The sequence below is a fragment of the Terrapene carolina genome, unplaced genomic scaffold (assembly GCF_002925995.2).
Source record: "Terrapene carolina triunguis isolate 2854851 unplaced genomic scaffold, T_m_triunguis-2.0 Scaffold66, whole genome shotgun sequence".
Taxonomy (NCBI): Eukaryota; Metazoa; Chordata; order Testudines; family Emydidae; genus Terrapene; species Terrapene triunguis.
This window is the reverse complement of record NW_020664417.1, coordinates 86,104,651-86,125,836: the sequence shown is the minus strand read 5'-3', so window position 1 is coordinate 86,125,836 and position 21,186 is coordinate 86,104,651. Positions and strand designations below refer to the sequence as shown.

At 43.6% G+C, this 21,186-nt stretch overlaps 1 protein-coding gene across 1 annotated transcript in view; it reads right to left on the bottom strand.

Annotated features, from left to right (window-relative positions):
- POLN (DNA polymerase nu) overlaps window positions 1–21,186 on the bottom strand; it is a 191,700-nt gene that overhangs the window by 79,562 nt on the left and 90,952 nt on the right. Inside the window, exons 12-14 of the mRNA XM_026648138.1 lie at window positions 16,854–16,910; window positions 15,978–16,031; window positions 15,664–15,729 (exon numbers count right to left, since the gene is read on the bottom strand). Of these exons, the coding sequence (XP_026503923.1) occupies window positions 15,664–15,729; window positions 15,978–16,031; window positions 16,854–16,910 (177 nt within the window). The remainder of the gene's footprint in view (window positions 1–15,663; window positions 15,730–15,977; window positions 16,032–16,853; window positions 16,911–21,186) is intronic.

Genomic DNA, 21,186 nt, shown 5'->3' with positions numbered 1-21,186 from the left:
AGTGGGTCCAATTCTGGGTGCTACACTTTAAGAAAGATGTGGACAAATTGGAGAGAGCACAGAGGAGAGCAACAAAAATGGTAAAAGGTTTAGAAAACCTAACTTATGAGGAAAGGTTAAAAAACCTGGGCATATTTAGTCTTGAGAAAAGAAGACTGGGGAGGGGGGACCCAATGACAGTCTTCAAATATGTTTAAGGCTGTTATAAAGTGAATGGTGATCAACTGTTATTCATATTCACCAAGGATAGGATAAGAAGTAATTTGTTTAGTTTGTAGCAAGGGAGATTCAAGTTAGATATTCGGAAATACTTTCTATCTATAGTTAAGCTTTGGAACAAGTTACCTAAAGAGACTGTAGAATCCCTGTCACTGGGTTTCTTTATGAACAGGTTAGACCACGGGTTGGCAACCTGTGACTTCAGAACCACATGCAGCTCTTTGGCTGAACCGGCTCTTTGGGAACCAGCCAATGGGAGCTGTGAGGATGGTGCTGGGGGCGGGCGCAGCGCATGGAGCTGCCTCACCCCACCCCCACCAGAGGCACACAGAGACGAGCCAGCAGCCAGCCGCTTCCGGGAGCGGTGTGAGGCCAGGGCAGGCAGGCAGCCTGCCTGCTGAGCCCTGCTGTGCCACCAGCCGGGAGCCGCCTGTGGTAAGTGCCTCCTGGCCACAGCCTGCACCTCGCACCCCCTCTCGCACCCCAACCCCTCCTGCACCCAAACTAAGACCCCGCACCCCCTCCTGCACCCCAATCCCCTGCTCTGTAATCAAGGAAGACTGGCACCCAGCAGAAGAGGTGAGAGGTTTGCATACAGGGGATTCGGAGTCTGATACAAAGCCAAGGTGAGGTTCTCATAAGAACATAAGACCCACTGCAGCATGGGTGTAGTTATTGTGTCATCTCAGGTACACAATGCTCCTGGCACCCCGTGATTCAGAAGGGCAGAGACCACTCAGCCCCAAGGGAGCACACACATTGTACAGTGACATCACATTACTGTGACCTCCTGCCAGGATACTGGCCTTATTCGGAGATTCACTTGAGGGACTGTCACATCACTGCAGGCCCTGTAGCAAATGCATTTTAACATACCCAAATGTGAACGCAAGTATTTGCAGGAGAGATGGGTCCAAACTTATTTGTATGTCAGTAACATCAGTAGACTCAACTGAGATCAGGTCTCCATTGTGCTAGGTGCTGTACAAATGCAGGGGGTGTGCCTACATTGCAATCAGAAGCGTGATTGCAGCTCTGCTAGCTTTAATCTAGCTACCCTGGCTAAAGATATCAGTGCAGATGCAGCGGCATGGACCCACCATGGTTTAACACCGTGGCTACATACCCAGGCTGTGGGCAGTCTGGTACAGTCCTTGCTGAAGCACCTAGATTCTAGTCACATTAAAAGTATTGGTGAGTAGTAATAATAATTGAACATATTAAAGTTAGTAGTTGATAAATTCTAACTCTACAAGTAGCTTTGCGTGTGATGCGGCTCTCTAAATATTCTGGTCAAAGACAAAAACAAAAAAATGGCTCTTCTTTGAAAGGTTGCTGACCCCTGGGTTAGACTAACATCAGTCAGGGGTGGTCAAGGTTTACCTGGTCCTGCCTCAGCACATGGGGGCTGGACTAGATGACCTCTTGAGGTCCCTGCCAGCCCTAAATTACTACGATTCTATGATTCACTTTAAAACAAAAACAAACAACAATAAAAGAAGGTGGATAGAGCATTTTAATCTCCAAGGATGTAAATCCAGCTCCTTTCACAAGCACTAAAACCTTCATTCAAATACATTTAAAGTTTAAAACAGCAAAAAGAACTGTAAACACATTAGAACTTGACAACGTGTACATAAAAAAGTCCAAGACCCTTTTGGCAGTACTAATGCAGTTATAGTTATCTTGTGACTGCATAGTATTGGGACAAATAAATAAAAAGGAACATGATCCAAAATTAAAATACGCTTTGAATGCAAGAGATACACAAAGAACAGAGATCTACTATAATAAATGGCATGTGTGTCCTGACTTTCTTTATCAACATGTCAGCACATCTGAGTGATGTTTTGTATCAGCTAAAAAATATGACACTGAATTGCTTTGATCCAAAGGTCTAAGAATATGCCTAGACAAAGTCAATCCAATTTCTCATCCCTGTTAAGACAATCTATCATTATTTTAGTGAAGCTGATGTCACAGCATACTTATCTGAAAAATGTTTTTTGCTAACTCTAGATAATGTTAAAAGAAGCCTTCCAACTAGATGCCTCAAATGAACATCACTTATGTGCCACTTTCCATGGTGTTTTCCAATAAAGACCTAATTTTTTTCGTAATTAATAAAGACATACTAAAGCACGTACAGCACAAAGTTTAAAGGCTATACTGTAACATTACTTGCCCATTTCACAATACTAATATTGGATAAGCAAGGTGTGTGTCTAATTTACATGAAGGCTGTGCATAACAGTACTCTTATCTTCATAAAAAGTGTATTCTTTCTTTCAGATAATCATGCAAATGTACACTGTATCTTTGAACTTTTAGAATTTAAAAGAAGAGAGAGTCATAGCCTACTGGTTTCTGCAGCTGCGACAACAGAAAAATTTTATACCTTTAGATCAAGGATTAATCATTGTCTGATGAATTTCAGTGCCTAAATTTAAGTAAATACTAACTGGGGAGCTTGAGTATTCTAGAATTCTTTCCAATAGCACATAGAAATTGTGTATCTGTTCCTAATTAAAACCTTTATTATTACTATTTAACATATCCACCAGAATGCTATCCTGTATACTAATATTTGAAGTACCTTTTAAACTTTCCCACTCCAATTCTAATTAGGCTAAAAGGCACAGTGGCTTCAAATTTTCCTAATGCAAGGAGTTTTACATTTTCCCCTAGGAGGAAATCAGCTTCCAAAACCATATATTTTCTGATCAGAGAAATCTGGGCATCAGTGTCCCTGAACCCTTGGCATACCTTGCCATTTACACTGGCATCTCTAATAAACTCTTTATCAATTTCCAATAGATCAGACCTTGCAAAATTCACTAGGCAAAATTCACCCCCTCTGTGATTCCTGAGCCTATAGCCACATTAATCTGGATTGAAAAGGGTTTGTACTTGGATTCCCAGTGCTTAAGGACATCTTTTTTTCTGTGCTCACTGGAGCCACATGACTAGCTCATGCATACAGGACAAAAGACAATATAAAGAGAGGGAGAAAAAGGAAGTGAGAATTCTCCTTTTACTAAATGAAAATCAGCAAATCAATTGGCTATAAATTTACAAAAATTCCAAATGCACATAACACCCCTACCATAAGGCAAATATTTTCTACACTCTTATGCTATTATCTTTCATTGCATATGTACCCTGGGCAGATGCAACCTGTAGCAGGTATCTTCCATAGCAAGGACCACAGGATCTTTTAATCATACAGTATGCACTTGTCAAACAGTATGTATGCTTGGCTAAATTTAGCTTGTTCACTCATTTACATTAGTTCTGAAACATTGTTTGGAGATGTGATTTTATTAACATAAGAACATAAGAATGGCCGTACTGGGTCAGACCAAAGGTCCATCCAGCCCAGTATCCTATCTATCGACAGTGGCCAATGCCAGGTGCCCCAGAGGGAGTGAACCTAACAGGTAATGATCAAGTGATCTCTCTCCTGCCATCCATCTCTACCCTCTGACAAACAGAGGCTAGGGACATCATTCCTTACCCATCCTGGCTAATAGCCATTGATGGACTTAACCTCCATAAATGTATGTAGTTCTCTTTTAAACCCTGTTATAGTCCTAGCCTTCACAGCCTCCTCAGGCAAGGAGTTCCACAAGTTGACTGTGCGCTGTGTGAAGAAGAACTTCCTTTTATTTGTTTTAAACCTGCTGCCCATTAATTTCATTTGGTGGCCCCTAGTTCTTATATAATGGGAACAAGTAAATAACTTTTCCTTATTCACTTTCTCCACATCACTCATGATTTTATATACCTCTATCATATCCCCCCTTAGTCTCCTCTTTTCCACACTGAAAAGTCCTAGCCTCTTTAATCTCTCCTCATATGGGATCCATTTAGGGTGACCAGATCAGAGAGATAAAATATCGGGACGCGGGGGGGGAGGGGAAGAGCAAAAAAAAAGCAGTTTCGCTGCACACGGAGGGCCCGGGGCCCGGAGCGCAGCGCGGAGGCTGCTCCAGCCCTGCAGCCCGCGGGGCAGTGCGGTGGGTCCGGGCGGGGGCAGGGCGGAGCGGGCAAGGGCCAGGTGGGCGGCGCGGGGGCGTGGGCCGAATCCCCGCTGTTGCCGGGGGAGCCCCGCACCTCTCCCTCCCGCTCTTGGCTGCGCTGCACTCCAGCGGCTGCGGCTCCATCCCGCCGCTGGCGGGGAGCCCCACGCCTCTCCCGCTTGTCTGCGCTCCAGCGGCTCCTTCCCGGCGGGCGCCCTGCCGGGAAGGAGCCACTGGAACACAGCCGAGAGCGGGAGGTAGAAGCGCGGGGCTCCCGGCCAGCGGCCGGACGCATGCCGCATGTTCCCGGGGCGGGAGGCGTGTCCCACCGGGAAGGAACCACAGCCGCTGGAGCGCAGCCGAGAGCGGGAGAGAGAGGCGCGGGGCTCCCTGGCAGCAGTGGGGATTCGGCCCACGCCGCCCACCCGGCCCCTGCCCACTCCGCCCTGCCTCCGCCCGGACCCCACCGCGCTGCCCCGCGGGCTGCAGGGCTGGAGCAGCCTCCGCGCTGCGCTCCCGGCCCCGCGCCCTCCGTGTGCAGCGGCCCGGGGGCCGGGCAGGAGCCCTCTGGCGCAGCGGGGGGCTCAGAGCTGAGCCCCCCCATCTCCCTCCCTCGTCAGCCCCTCTTTGCCCGCCTGCCCAGTGCCCGGGTGCCGGAGCTGACTCACTAGCTCCAGGATCCAGGCGCCGCCGCCGCCACCCCCTCCCTCCAGGCTTGCGCCGCCATGCAGCTGCAAGCCTGGGAGGGAGGAGGAATGCCGCATGGTTGGGGAAGAGGCGGGGCCAGGGCGGGGATTTGGGGAGGGAGCCAATGGGGGAAGGAGGGGGCGGAGCCGGGGCGGGGGGGGGCGAGAGTCCCTCCGGGAGGGCAAAATTTCTTGTTGTCCAGTGTCCCGACCAAACATCGCGGGACAAAGAAGCAAATATCGGGACAGTCCCGATAAAATCCTAGATCCATTCCAAAACCCTAATCATTTTAGGTGCCCTTCTCTGAACCTTTTCTAATGCCAGTATATCTTTTTTGAGATGAGACCACATCTGTATGCAGTATTCAAGATGGGGGAGTGCCATGGATTTATATAAGGGCAATAAGATATTCTCCATCTTATTCTCTATCCCCTTTTTAATGATTCCTAACATCCTGTTTGCTTTTTTGACTGCCGCTGCACACTGCGTGGATGTCTTCAGAGAACTATCCACGATGACTCCAAGATCTTTTTTCTGATTAGTTGTAGCTAAATTAGCCCCCATCATATTGTATGTATACTTGGGGTTATTTTTCCCAATGTGCATTACTTTACATTTATCCACAGTAAATTTCATTTGCCATTTTGTTGCCCAGTCACTTAGTTTTGTGAGATCTTTTTGAAGTTCTTCACAGTCTGCTTTGGTCTTAACTATCTTGAGCAGTTTAGTATCATCTGCAAACTTTGCCACCTCACTTTTTACCCCTTTCTCCAGATCATTTATGAATAAGTTGAATAGGATTGGTCCTAGGACTGACCCTTGGGGAACACCACTAGTTACTCCTCTCCATTCTGAAAATTTACCATTTATTCCTACCCTTTGTTCCCTGTCTTTTAACCAGTTCTCAATCCATGAAAGGATCTCCTCTCTTATCCCATGACAGCTTAATTTACGTAAAAGCCTTTGGTGAGGGACCTTGTCAAAGGCTTTCTGGAAATCTAAGTATACTATGTCCACTGGATCCCCCTTGTTCAAAACAGTAAATAATTTGAAATATATTTGTAGATTTTCAGAACACTGCCATGTTCTCCATCCTGAACATAAGAAGACACGAGAAAAAGAAAAAAACAAGGGAACATGGAAAAACTAATCATACAACCTTTCATGAGTAGTTATCAAAGCTGCATCTGTTTTACAGAATCATTGCAACAGTGATACATGATAGTTGCTATCCTATAATTTTAATAAAAGGCAAGGCACAATACTTGTATATCCCTATTGCAATTAATATGCCATTCCATACTGAAATCTTCCTAACATCTGTTATGACTTGCTTTTGCTATAAATTTTATTAGGCTGAAAGTCATATCTTATGATAGATTGAGATAATAGCAAGTGAATTTTTATTTCACTGTTAATTTAGGAATGTAGTCAGCACATTTAATAAGCAGATTAGCAGCAAAAGAACTAAAAACAGCAGCATGAAGAAATGGAAGGTAAGATTCTAACATATGTATTCATTCAAGAAAAGAATTTTTTTAGCTATAACAATATACTCAGAAAAGGGACCCTCATTAGCTCTATTTATAATAAACACAGATTATCTTCATCAGAATGAAAAGAGGATAACTAGGGAAGGTATGGTACTGTAATAAAGCAATTTAACTGAAGAGTTAAAGTGTTTATTTTTAGCTTTTCACACATACAAAATGTATTCAGTCATCCAGTTGTAAATAAACATTTATAATGCCTACAGAAAGAAATCACAGTTCCAAAATGCACTCGTTTCAAGATGTGCTATATTATTATACATCACTTTCTGTTGCTAGTGAGAAATGAATCAGCTATGCACTGTATATTTATAATACAGGTGAAGAAATCAAATTCCAGAAACACCAGCATTGAGGAAAAATAGAAGAAACAAAGTTTAACTAAATGGGGTCATGGAGGGAGGAGGGGAAATAATGTGAGCACTACTGCATAAAACAAAAAAAAACAACAACAAAAAGTCACATGCACTGACTGTCGAGCATGCTGTTCTATTCAGTGTAAAATCTAGTTCACCCAAGGCCAAAAAGAAATATTTGTGGGTTGTGGAGCTGCCGGGGGGAGGGCTAGTAGAAAGTCACAGAATCACAGAAATGTAGGGCTTGAAAAGGGACCTTGAGAGGTCATCTAGTCCATCTACCGCCCCACACTGAAACAGGGCCAAGTATACCTAGACCATCCCTGACAAGTGTTTGCCCTTGGTAACCTATTCCTTATAGACAGACAGTTTTTCCTAATATCTAACCTAAATATCTCTTGCTGAAGATTAAGCTGATTACTTCTTGTCCCATATTCAATAGATATAAAGAACAACTAATCACTGTTCTCTTTATAATGATCCTAAACACATTTGAAGACTTATCAGGTCTCCCCTTCACTCTTCTCAAGACTAAACATGCCCAGGTTATAACCTGTCCTCATGGGTCATGTTTTCTAAACCTTCTATCATTTTTTTTTCTCTGGGGTGGTTACTTCACTATGGAACCCTACAGACAACTATATACAAGAAACCCACGGATCACCACACCTACCTTCATAGATCTAGTACCCACCCCAAACAAACCAAGAAATCTGTTATCTACAGCCAGACACTCAGATACCACAGAATATGTCCTGAGGCGAAAGTCTGGGATATACACCTTAAACACACTCAAAACCACCATCACCAAACAAGGACACTCCACCAGAGAAGTAGATTGCAACATGGAACAGACCACCCAAATACCCCAAGAGAACTTGCTTCAATATAGAAATAAAACCCACTCCGACCACACACCCCTAATTGCCACCTACCACCCCACACTTGAACGCATACAGGGGATCGTCAAACAGCTACAACCAACCCATACTCGATGGGGACCCCATCCTGAAAAAAAAAAATCTTTCCTGAACCCCCTCTTCTGGCCTTCAAACAACTATCCAATCACTCCTACCTCATCATCAGAAGCAAGTTCCCCACAGACCAGGACACCAACTCAAAGTGGCACCAGACGCTGCCAGAAACAACAGATGAAAAACGTCTACAACCAGGGCCGGATTTCCCATTAAGTACAGTAGGCATGTGTGTAGGGGTGCCGGCGTTCTAGGGCGCCTTACCTCTCTAAAACTGTGTGCAACATGAAGGTCAGCTGTAGGCGGGGAGGAAGGCGCTGAAGATGCTGTGCCTAGGGGTTCATAAGGTGTAACTCTGGCCCTTGCTACAACGATCAACGCCCCCCACAACAAACCTTTTAAGATTCATGGATCCTACACTTGCTTATCACAACATGTGGTGTACCTGAATCCAATGCATTAAATGCCCCAACAAACAACTATGAGAGTGAAACTAGACAACCACTATGCTCTCAAATGAACTCACACTGGAAAATTATCAAAGACAAAAACACCCTATCACCTGTGGGTGAACACTTTTCACAAAGCAATCACTCTATAGCTGACTTATCAGTCCTCATCCTCAAAGGAAAGCTGCACAACACTTTCAAAAGATGAGCCTGGGAGGTTGAATTCATAACCTTGCTAGACACTAAAAATTATGGTTTTAATAAAGACACTGGATTTATGGCTTATTACAACAATCTGTAACCCCTAACCCCCGTTTTTGTCCTATAACTACAGGGATGTTAATGGGCCACTTTACCTTGAATGGTCCCTCAGAATATGTGTTAACTACTTATGCTAAACTATCTGCTCTATCTTGTATTTAGCTTTGATACTCTGAGTACCTTTCCCAAACCTGAGGAAGAGCTCTGTGTAGCGCCAAAGCGTGTCTCTCTCACCAACAGAAGTTGGCCCAATAAAAGATGTTACCTCACCCACCTTGTCTCTCTAATACCCTGGGACTCACATGGCTACAACAACACTGTATTCAGCAACTCTTGTCAATTCTGACATACCCACTACACCTCACATGCTGGTGTCATGATATTTATTTAAAAGGTGACATGTAATATATAGTTTGGTCATTGATATCACTGAAATGTTTGTAACAACAGTGTAGGTGAAATTCTTGGGACACGGATATTATGTCTGTCATCTGGCACTAGATGAACCATTGGTCTGACCCAGTATGGCTATTCTTATGTTGTGTCTTTGATACTGTGAGCAGACAAAGGGGACAAAACAGGATTTGCCATATAAAGGGGAAAGAAAATATGGTGGCAGATGCCCTGACCAGGAAAGAGGATTCTGACCTGCTGCCTCCGGGTCAACCAGTGGCTAACCCTCCCACAGTTTTGTAAGAGGGGAGATGTAAGCTTAACCTCACTGCCAGATGGCAAGGGACTACCTGGTACGTAGCTGTGAGTTTCAGCTGGCTTGACCAGCCCTATGTACGCTGTCATAATCTGTATCTAAAATGGGTCACATAAAGTATCATATGTGAACTGGTGACTCATTGGTAATTAATATCATTGTGAAATGTATGTATTAGCACTAGATGAGGAATTATGGATACTCACTAATATTATGCTATAAAGTCTGTGACCCTTCCCCACAATGCTCCTGAAAGACAGATCTCTCCTGCTGATTTCCCAGACCAGTGTTTGTGGATGTTTGGAAGGAAATAATTGTTGGCATGATGGATCACATCTCTACTCTCTGAGTGAATTCAGTTACAGAGTTTAGCCATGCAAATGCCATCTTTGAGCTCAATGGTTTCATTAAAATTTCTTCACTGCCTGAATATCAACCATATTACACAGGGGATGTTTCTGGCTCTTACTTAGGTGCTGTCCCTAGTTCCTTCTCCCATCCACACACAAAAGCCTCTCACCCAAGTTAAGTGGTGATTTCAAAATGGGTTAACTGGCACAGGTGGGGGTGTGGATTAGCGTGGTTTCCACTTTCACTCTGGAAAGTAACCTGCCGTACACTCAGGGTACAGACTAAATCATTTGAGTGCTGATAGTCTTCCAATGCCTTCCCAAAATTCCATCCATGTGTCCAGAGGGACAGACAAGTTATCTCACAATTCACTGGGCAAGAATCAGAGCAGCTCAGCTTACTGTAACACAAAAGAAAAAACAGTTACTCACCTTTTGTAACTGTTGTTCTTCGAGATGTGTGTTGCTCATGTCCATTCCATTGTAGGTGTGTGTGCTTGACACATGCACCGGTGCCTGAAGTTTTTACCCTCAATGGTATCCATAGGGGACTGGCTCTGGTGCCCTCTGGAGTGGTGTGCGTATGCACCTGTATAAGGGGTGCTGCCGGCCCCCTCCCGCCCTCAGTTCCTTCTTGCTAGTACTCCAACAGAAGGGAAGGAGAGTGGGTCATGGAATTGATCTGAGCAACACATCTCAAAGAACAACAGTTATGAAAGGTGAGTAACCATTTTTTCTTCTTTGAATGCTTGCTCATGTCCATCCCATTGTAGGTGACTCCCAAGCAGTACCTTCAGAGGCGGGTAGGAGTTCACGGACGTGTCGATTGCAACACAGCTCTGCCAAATCCAGCGTCAACCCTGGCTTGCTGGATGATGGCATAATGCGTCATGAAGGTGTGCACCAACGACCATGTCATGGCCCTACAGACGTCCTGGATGGGGACATGGGCCAGAAAAAGAGGTCAATGACGTCTGAGCCCTCGTGGAGTGAGCAGTTCTTAATGGTGGAGGCACCACCCACGCCAATTCATAATAGGTACGGATGCAGGTAGTGATCCAGTACGAAATCCTCTGAGCCAACACTGGGAGGGCCCTTCATTCTGTCAGCCACTGCAATGAAGAGTTGAGTCGATCTGTGGAAAGGCTTAGTACGCACAAGGTAGAAAGTCAGGGCATGCCAGATGTCTAGGGTGTGTAGACGCCTTTCCTCGTTGGATGCGTGGGGCTTTGGACAGAAAATTGGGAGAAAGATGTCCTGGTTGACATGGAAGTGCAACACCACCTTTGGTAGGAAGGCAAGATGGGGACACCATTGGACTTTATCCTTGTAGAACACCATGTACAAGGGCTCTGATGTAAGAGCCTTAATCTCAGAGTCTTGCCTCGCCGAGGTAATAGCTACAAGGAATACGACCTTCCATGAGAGGTGCGAGATAGAGCAAGAGGCCAGAGGCTCGAAAGGAGGACCGGTGAGCATGGAAAGGACCAGGTTGAGATCCCATTGGGGAACTGGATCCTGGACTGGAGGAAACAGTCTCTCGAGGCCCTTCAGGAGGCTCATGTGAGAATACCGATCTACCTTGGATGTGAGGGTGGAAGGCCGATATGGCCATCAAGTGCACCTTGATCGATGAAAAGGCAAGGTCTTGGTGCTTTAAATGCAGGAGGTAATCCAGGATGGATTGCAGTAACACGCTGACCAGAAAGATATTCCACTCTGATGCCGAGCAGGAGAAGCACTTCCACTTTGTGAGGTAGGTAGCCCTAGTGGAGGGCTTTCTGATTTCCAGAAGAACCTGCTGCACCTGACTGGAGCAGGCCTGCTCCTCAGAGTTCAGCCACCGAGCAACCACATCATGAGGTGAAGAGAGGTGAGATTTGGGTGCAGCAACCACCCATGATCCTGAGAGAGCAGGTCCAGATGGTCGGGAAGAGGCCATGTTGTACTATGGCCAAGTCCATGAGAGTCACGAACCAATGCTGATGAGGTCAGGCCGGGGAGATCATAATGACCCGCGCCTTATCCTTCTTGATCTTGGAAAGGACCCTGCTGATCAGAGGGATTGGCGGGAAGACATACATCAGAGTGCCCACCCACGACAGGAGAAAGGCATTGGATAGTGGGCCATTGTCAAGGCCTTGCAGAGAGCATAACTGGTGGCATTTTCTGTTCATTTTCTGTACAGGTCCACTTGGGGCGCTCCCCACCTCTGGAAGAGCATCCTGATGACCTCCAAGTGGAGGGACCACTTGTGGTGAGAGAAGGACCTGCTGAGGTAATCTGTCAGTGTGTTCCGAACACTGGGGAGGTGGGAGGCTTCCAGGTAGATCGCATGCTGGATGCAGAAGTCCCACAAGCCAAGGGCTTCCTGACAAAGGATTGATGTGCGGGCTCCCCCATGTCTGTTGACATAGAACATGGAGGCCGTGTTGTCTGTCAGCACCTGCATCACGCGATCAGACAGATGGGGAAGGAATACCTCGCAAGCCAGGCAGCTGGCCTTGAGCTCTCTCACATTTATGTGAAGAGACAACTCTCACAATCATAGCCTGAGTCTTGGGAGCACTGAGGTGCACACCCCAACTGAGGTCGTACTCATCCAACATCAGAGATACTGTGGGCTGTGGAATTGCAAACGGAACACCTTCCAACACCGGATCTGGGTTGGACCACCATTAGAGGGAGGTGAGTACCTGGGGCAGGATCGTGAAGCGTCTGTCCAAAGGGTGTCTGGCTGGGGAATAGATTGACGACAGCCACATTTGAAGGGGCCTTAGCCACAGCCTTGTGTGTCGGATGACATAGGTGCATGCAGCCATGTGTCCTAGGAGTCTGAGGCAGACCCGAGCTGTGGTAAGCGGGTGTGCGGTGACTTGGGAGATCAGATCTGACATTGCCCTGAACCTGGCCTGTGGTAAAAATGCTCGGGCCTGCATGGAGTTGAGGACAGTTCCTCTGCACTCTATCCTCTGAAGAGGGACCAATGTTGATTTTTGTTCGTTTATCAACAGGTCCAGAGCTTGACAAGTGACTCACAATGTCACGACACTGCACTGCACCTGCTCTTTGGAGCGGCCCTTGATGAGCCAGTCACCGAGATAGGGATAGATCTGGATACCTTGACATCTGAGGTAGGCTGCGACTACTGCCATGAACTTTGTAAACACTTTTGGTACTGTCACTAGGCTGAATGGGAGCACCACGAACTGGCAGTGTGTCTGACCAACCACAAACCGTAGGAAAAGACGATGCAGGCAAGTAAATTCTTCATTACATTGTTACTCCTTACTTTTTTAGTGGGGTGTTGGAGTTTTTGGGGGGGAGGGGGTGGTTGGAATCCTAGACTTGACCTGAAAAACAAAGAAGTGTATCCCTGTTCCTTGTTGAAGTATTAAAGATGCTGTGCAGTCCTGACTAATGTCTTGTGATAATCTCAAGAATGCACATGATGGGAGATGCGAACATGAGAGACAAAATGCCCATCAGTTTCTTTTATGCCTTATACTCTTAACACAGAAAACACAAATGGATCAGATTTTTAAAACTCAGCCTTCTTTAAACCCATAGTTTGCAGGCATAAGTAATGGTGCAATTTGCACAGTTGATAAGAACATGGTGGTAGTACAGTAAGACTAACCTCACACAAGGGAGCACATTGTGAGATCCTGGTCAAAATTAGACCCTGTATAGTTGTCCCTTCAATATTTTTGTATAACGGTGAAAACAGAAGCTGATGATCATGGCAAAAATATTTAGTTGTATATTTATGGAAACTATAGGAAAATTTTTGTTTTGTTTATTAGAATCAGAAGAGAAGATATTGGCTAGATTTTCAAAAGTGCTCAGCACCAACAATTGGGACCATCATTTCAATATTTTCAATAAGAGTTGCAGTGTGCTGGCTGTTATTTAGGTGCCTAAAGGGCAGCAGAGTGTTTTTTGAAATTCTGACCCCATTTCTGGGTGCTCAGTCCTTCTGGAAATTCTGGTCATAGTGTTAATACATACTACGATGCAAGTATCAGTTTACTGTGAAATACAAAAGAAAAATGTTATGTTTAGTTGAACTATACTGCGTCACAGACAGAATAACCAAGAACCTTTTAACATTCTGCTAGTTCATTTCTCTGACTTCAGTATGTCAGACACACGTGCTTTTTCACAAACATTTATAAACCAAAATCATGAAAAGTAAAATGTAAATCAACATAAAATGAAGATAATTTTGAATGCTGGAGTGTAAAAACACTATTTTCTCCTGCCGTCCCTCCATTTATATACTTTGAAGAGCTCAGGTTAAAAATGCATAACCTTCTACTGTTTGCCACATAACATACCATATAAATTGGCTGGGGGTATCTAATGCTGACAATGAAAATGTCTAAAAATACAGTGCTGTGCAAGAAACATGCACAAGATACTTTGTAATGTTAGAGAAGTCATACTGAAAACATTTTAAAAACTTCACATACACAGTGCACTTATAAGCAAACATGTTCCCCGCCTTAAAAAAGGCATGAACAGAAATCAAATTAGTTTTATTTATTAAAAGACATGACAGTGCTATTAGAACCAAGGTATTTGTTTTGTATAAATGTCTCTTGAAAGTTTCTGTCTATCTAGGTAGTTATGTGGTCCCATCAATGTCAGAAGAAGTAATCACATTTAATATGATTTAGTAATTCAAGATATCCATAATTAAGTTAGAAAACCAGTTAGGTTTCAATGTAAAATGAAATACAGACCCACTTGCATTAGCAGAAGAAAAGTAAGAACAATTAGCACATCTTAAATATATGTGCTAAGTGCTGATCTCTCTTTAGGTTTCTGCCTTAGTTCCCTCATCCTTTAATCTTTACATTCCTCAAAGCTATTAGCAATAATTGTGGCACATTATTTTAAATACATTTAACCAGGTTCAACCTTTTCTCCTTTTTGCTGTACATGTACACTACAATGTCAGAAACAGATAGCAAAATTTTAATTAATTTTAAACATTCATACTGATAAGATCTGATACATATTTATTTTTTGGTATATCATTTATTGGCCCAGTGAAGTTGAAATGACCTAAGACGTGCAAACCCCAGAAGGATGCAGATACAGGCTCAATGGCAGGCTGACCTATTCAGTAGAAAGATCCCAACTCCCCTTAATACTGTCATTTCACAAATGGGAAAGGGAGATTATGTAACTTGACCGATGTCACAAACCAAATACATGTCAGACTCAAAAGTCAAATCCAGTCACTCTCTGCAATCTAAACAAATGACAGATTAATTTTACTAAGCCTTTTAAATAAAAAAATCACCCTGAACCAGAGACCAGGCCTCAGAATTTCAACCCAAAAAGATGAAAGTTTTGGAAAATTAGGAACAATTGAAAACAGGAGTTTATATAATGGACGTGATTAGGCAATCTACAGCTCTAGCCACAAGGAGTAAAGAATTATGGTATAAAATTAAAAAGAAAAGAAAAAAATAGAATAAATATAAAGATACTGAAATGAAACAAAGTTAATGAGACAGAAATTCAAAGAAAAAGTATCGTCTTATGCATTGATTTTAAAGGCATGGAGGGTTATGTTACAAGGTGTGGGTGTGATTTGCTGTCCTTGCAGAGCACAATGGTTGTACCTCAGGTCAAAAGTCTTCAGTAATTGCTCTAGCAATATCAGAAACCAGAGGCTACATGGCTCAGAACTGAGGATTTGTAATATCTCTGTCTCTTTTGTAACCTAAAAGCTAAGCAATGAATATTATACTCTGTTCTAAAAGTAGTTGTCAATATTATTTAATGTAATCTCTGTCTAAAGTGCAATACCCACTTAACAATATATTTTGTTCCTATCTCCCATCTACATACAATATTGCAATTACTAGTTCTTTGATCCCTCTGATAGCCAAAGGAAAACTAGTTTGGAATTTTTCATGCATATTAAACAGCATGAAGCAAAATTATGTAAATGGAGTGTATATTTCCATTTAGCTGACATGGAGCCCTCTATTGGACATGGCTTACAATGAAATGCATTTTCACCACACTTTCTTTGAATGAAAAAGGCTTCTAAAAGACTCACTTACAGGATGCTTGGCTGAAAGTCTTCCAGTCACAGTTCCTGTCTGATTCCATGTAGATGAAATAAATCCCTTTAGTCAAGTAAAAAAAAAATTCAAATATAAAAGCCTGTGATAAGTTGTTGCAGAAGTCAAGATGTGAAAATGAAATGTTACTCTAAAGCTTATATATACTATGTTATCAATATTTCCATATAAGTAAAAATAAGGGTTATATTTTTAATAAAAATACATAATAATTTTAAAAACTTCAGAATTATTTCAATCCATCTTATATAGAAATACACAAATTTACAGGGGGAGCTTTTTTGCATTCTTACCTTTTTCATGCATGAAAGTAGTCCATCCACATAGGTTGACTTTATCTTGTGAACCTAAATTAGAAAAAGAGTTTAGTACTTTTTCTATATATATATATATATATATATATATATATATAAAATCTAAATTATAAGAGGTTTTCGAGTGGAAACTCATACTCTTCAACCCATTTAGAACTATAGAAAATGTGTAGATACCGCAAAACATTTTTAATAGCGAGGATGACAGACATTCAATAATGGCTCAATACACTGAATTTAATGGCGTTGAACATTTGGCTCTAGTCTAAATATTTGGGTATGCAGGTGTTGCAGTGTGAATGTTTCAGAGTTTGGCACTCAGAGATGCAGAAACAAAGGATGACACAAGGAAGCCAAAGACTGATTTTTTAGTTTTACTCTGAAAACACATCCATTGAAAACCCAACTATTAACTAAAATGGGCAGACTAAACTAATGCTGTGATGGACTGTCAGCAGACTATTCTAAAAATAAGAAATAGCAACATATCAAAAAGTCCACTGATCTAGCCCCTTACAATCTCGAGCTCTTTTCTTGGTCCAGATTTTCTCATTGGCAGTGCACTGTATCACCAAACCAATTTTGTTAGTGAAGTTTTCTAAAATTGTGCAACAAACATTTAACAAAAATATGTGGCTTCAGCTGTTAACTGAAAAAAATCTAGTGCAAACCAAACCTATTTTTGAACTCATACTAAGAATTTACCTACTACTGCAGAAATATGAAGACTATTTAAAGAAATACGTGAAATCATATGCTAGCCAAAAGATTCTCAGAAAAATGGTGTAGTAAAGCTATATTTTTGTTAATTCTTGCTTTCAATGCAAATATGTTCTTTATGAAAAATGAACTCACCTGTCGGTATTCTAAAATTATCTTAGGCAATGGATGAAGATCTTGCAGCTTGTTTAACTAGAGAATAAATAAAGAATTTGACTTAGTGGTGTGCTAGTTATTCAATTAAATTTTGTTATGTTAACAAGCTTAATTTAGCATTTAGAATATTGACTGATTTCTAGATGGCTGAAACCTGAATACTACCTCTTTTAGTAGTTAGAAGCAGCATCAGTAGTGTTAAAGGTCAAGCAGAATTTCTAGAAGCTGAGAAGTGGGACAGGAGGAGACTTTTATGAAGATATAAACCCCAGCTTGTCCCAATATGCAGAAAACCCTTGAACCTGGGCATGTATTCCCATCCAGGTGCTGAAATACCATGGTGAACAGCATAGTGTAACAACATATGAACAGAAAGACACTCATGACTGCTAGTTTATCATTTAATTGTCAGGACTCAGATTGGGACCAGAGCATGTGCAGGGGACTGGACTAGATGACCTCTCAAGGTCCCTTCCAGTCCTATGATTCTATGTCCAGGGCAGTCAGGGAGGGTTTCTAGTTGCTGTAAAATGGACTTCAGAGTTCAGTTTGAGACAGGAAGAGACTAGCTGATGGGAAATCTCTTGTCAGAGAGGAAAAGAAAGACAGTGAACTCATCAGGGAGAAAATAATTACTTCAAGATTCCAGTCAAAAAGGGGGGAGAGAGAGGCAACCAGCCAGTGTCTGTACTAGATTTCTATCTCAGTGTAGGAAGGGAGTCAGTATAGATGAAAACTTTGCTTTTCCACCATGGTTGAAGGAAGTACAGAACCTAGTCTAGGGGGCTGCTTTTCTAGGCTCTGTAACATGACTTTTCAAGGAGTCAAAAGGCAATTTGTTAAAATTAATTTTAAGTTAATTTTAGTTAAGTTAATTTATCTTTACCTGTACATTTGCCTTTTCATAACAGGAAAGATACCGTTCTGGAACTGCCTTTTGGGTAGCCATACTCACAGATAACAGCAAAGGCAATGTCTAGAACTTAGGGTGACCATATTACCCAAAGAGAAAATGGGACCCCCCCCAGCCACTCACCCAAAGGGCCCCCCCATGCTGTTGCCCGGTTGCTGGAACCCTGTGGGCCCCCCTGCCCCCACACAAGGCTGTTGCCCCAGTGGCTAGAACCCTGCATGGGCCCTGCATGCTGGAACCCCCTCCAGCTACCCACCCTCCAGCATTACCTTCCCCCTGTGGGGGGGCTGGCATCTCTGTTTGTCCCCTCCACACCACACACCACATTTTTGCCAAAAGTGGGCATTTCTCTTGTTTGTTCTTGCCAACTGTTCAAGTCAGCAAGAGCAAACGGGACAAATGCCTCTTTTGGAAAAAAAAAGTTGGGACACCCAGGACAAGGCTTAAAAAAGGGACTGCCCCAGCCAAAATGGGACATATGGTCACCCTAGAGAACTCTACTGCAAGATCAGTAGAATTCTAACCCTTAAAGCAGTGGCTCTCAAAACTTTTTTTTACTGGTGACCCCTTTCACATAGCAAGCCTCTGAGTGCGGCCCCCCCTTATAAATTAAAAACACTTTTAAATATATTTAACACCATTATAAATGCTGGAGGCAAGCGGGATTTGGGGTGGAGGTTGAGAGCTCATGACCGCCCATGTAATAACCTCACGACCCCCTGAGAGGTCCCGACCCCCAGTTTGAGAACCCCTGCCTTAAAGCCTATAATATACTGCAAGCATATTAACAAAGGAAAGGAAAAATCCAAATTTACAGATAAGGAAAAAACTGTCTTATTCTTATACATAAGTAGTCCATCCAACCATAGGCACCAACTTTCTCCGGCACCCGGTGGGTGCCCGTGCCTCCCACCCCTTTCCCCGCCCCAACTCCACCCTTTCCCTGCCTCTGCCCCCACATTCCAACCCCATCCCCAAAGTCTCTGCCCTAACTCCGCCCCCATTGGATCCCTTCCCCAAATTCCCGCCCCAGCCCTGCCTCCTCCCCCAGCATGCCGCATTCTTCCTACTCCCCCCTCCCTCCCCGCCCTGCGAATCAGCTGATTCGTGGCGCAAGCGCTGGGAGGGAGGGGGAGAAGCAGGACGTGGCGGCACGCTCGCAGAGGAGGTGGAGGCGGAGCTTAGCTGGAGCGGGGGGGCGGGGAGGGGAGCTGCCGGTGGGTGCTGAGCACCCACCAATTTTTTTCCGTGGGTGCTCCAGCCCCAGAACACCCATGGAGTCGGCGCCTGTGCATCCAACTGGAACAGACTGCTGGTAGAGCCCAGTGTTTTGAAATAACATGAAATAAAGCAAAAAGTTACATAAAAATGAAATAAAACAAATAAATCATTATAAAACAAAGCTTCTCATCACCCTCAGAAGATTCAGTAGCCAATGGCAGGACCAAGAGGTGCAACGAATGAGCTAATGGGATCACTTCCGCCAAGTGGAGCACACCAGCCAATGGTTGCTCCCACATGAGTCATGTGCATGCATTGCATACATGTAGGGTGACCAGATGTCCCAATTTTATAGGGACAGTCCCGGTTTTGGGGTCTTTTTCTTATATAGTCTCCTATTACCCACCACCTCCTGTCCCGATTTTTCACATTTGCTGTCTGGTCACCTTACATACATGTGAAATGAGTGCTGAGGGTGTGGGCCTGGTAGAGGTCGACAGGAGGAGCTGGAAGTAACACAAAGAGCATGAGACAGAGAGCCACATTCACCATGACTTACAGAAGCAAGGGGGCCATTGCAGTGAGGAGGTGGTGTCAGCAGGCACTCAGCCTCCTTTGAGCCTGCCTGGCAAGGGGATTGCGGTGTGTGGTTCTCCCCACGGTGCCATGGAATGGAGTGGAGGGAGGCAGCCCAGGCTGGGCACTGGGCCCCCTGAGAGAGGAGTGGCTGTTGATATTGAAGTTGGGGTGCCTGGGGCTCAGGCAGAAGTTGTGGGGAGTTATGAGGGGGGAGATGGGGTGTGGAAGTATGGGTGATGGGGCAGGGTGGATAAAACAAGATAACACAACATTGTCAAAAATAAAAACAAAAAATATATATAAAAAATAAATAACCCAATTTCACAGGGCTCTAACCGTTAGAAATTCACAAGCAGTCCAAGTCCCAAAAGAGAGAATAGTTAGAAACATATGAATCAAAGAAGGTCAGCAGTATATAAAACCCACCAACCAAAGGTTACCTCAGAGAAAAATTAGATGTCCAACCTGCATTTTTCTTTTGAAAGTATGGAGAGAAACACTAACTGCAATGCAGATCTCTTCATATGCAGCTCATGAAGTGGAAACAGATCTGATAGAATGTGCTCAAATATGAGGGAGCAGTTTTTATACCTTTCTTATAAGACTCCACAAGTGCTGCCAAGACACACACGATGATTATTGCTTTTGAAACTTTGAGACTTTTGCTCTTGCCAGTGTTTTCAACTTAACAAAGTATCTGTTTTTCTGCAAGACTTCCTTGTGTCCAAAAAGAATTTAATGACTTGACAAACTAACAAGAAAATCAATAAGGTAGTAGTCATTGGTTCAAAGGGCAGTTCCATTAGTTGACCCAAAATTTACTTCAGTTTCCAATTGGCCACATGGATTTTGATTGACAAATGAAGCTTTAAGATCCCACTTGTGAACCTAAAAATATGAAGGTGTGAAACCAAACTTCCTTTACCAGAAAATAGAGGGAACCTAACACAGCTACATGGACACGAAAGTGCTGAAATTAAGAACTTTAATGAATGTGCCAAATAAGAAGAAAAAAAAAACAGGTTTTGACTGACACCATAAGGGCCTGTAACGTAGGCTGTCTGACCTAGTGGTTGGAGCCAGGAGTAACGTCAGAGTTGTGGAAAAGCCAAGGGTCAAAGCCAGAAGTCCCATCAAGGGTCAAGCCGGTGTCAGAGTCAGCAATGGGGGTTAAGGTGAGGAAATAGGAACCAGGCATGGTAGGCAGTAGGAACAGGGATGAGGCATGGTAGTTATCAGGAACAAGGAGCATTCAACAGGGATGAGTTTTCATGAAAAACATGCACATGAATGTATTTCATGCTGGGGCCCTGTTTCTTTGGACAGTATCACTCCAATGGCTATATCAGAGGTGTCAGCCTCAAGGACAAAGGGTTGGTTAAGATCAGGGGAGACCAGTGCTGGGGCACATGTGAATGCTATGTTCAGGTGTTCAAAGGCCTGGTGGGTCTCTAGTGGCCAATGAAACCTTGCACATTTGTGGAGGATGACAGTTATAGAGGCTGTGACCTTTGAAAGTTTGGAATAAACTGTAAAAGCTGGCAAACCCCATGAACCTCTGGAGATCTTGGATGCTCCAAGGTTCAACCCAATCCTGAA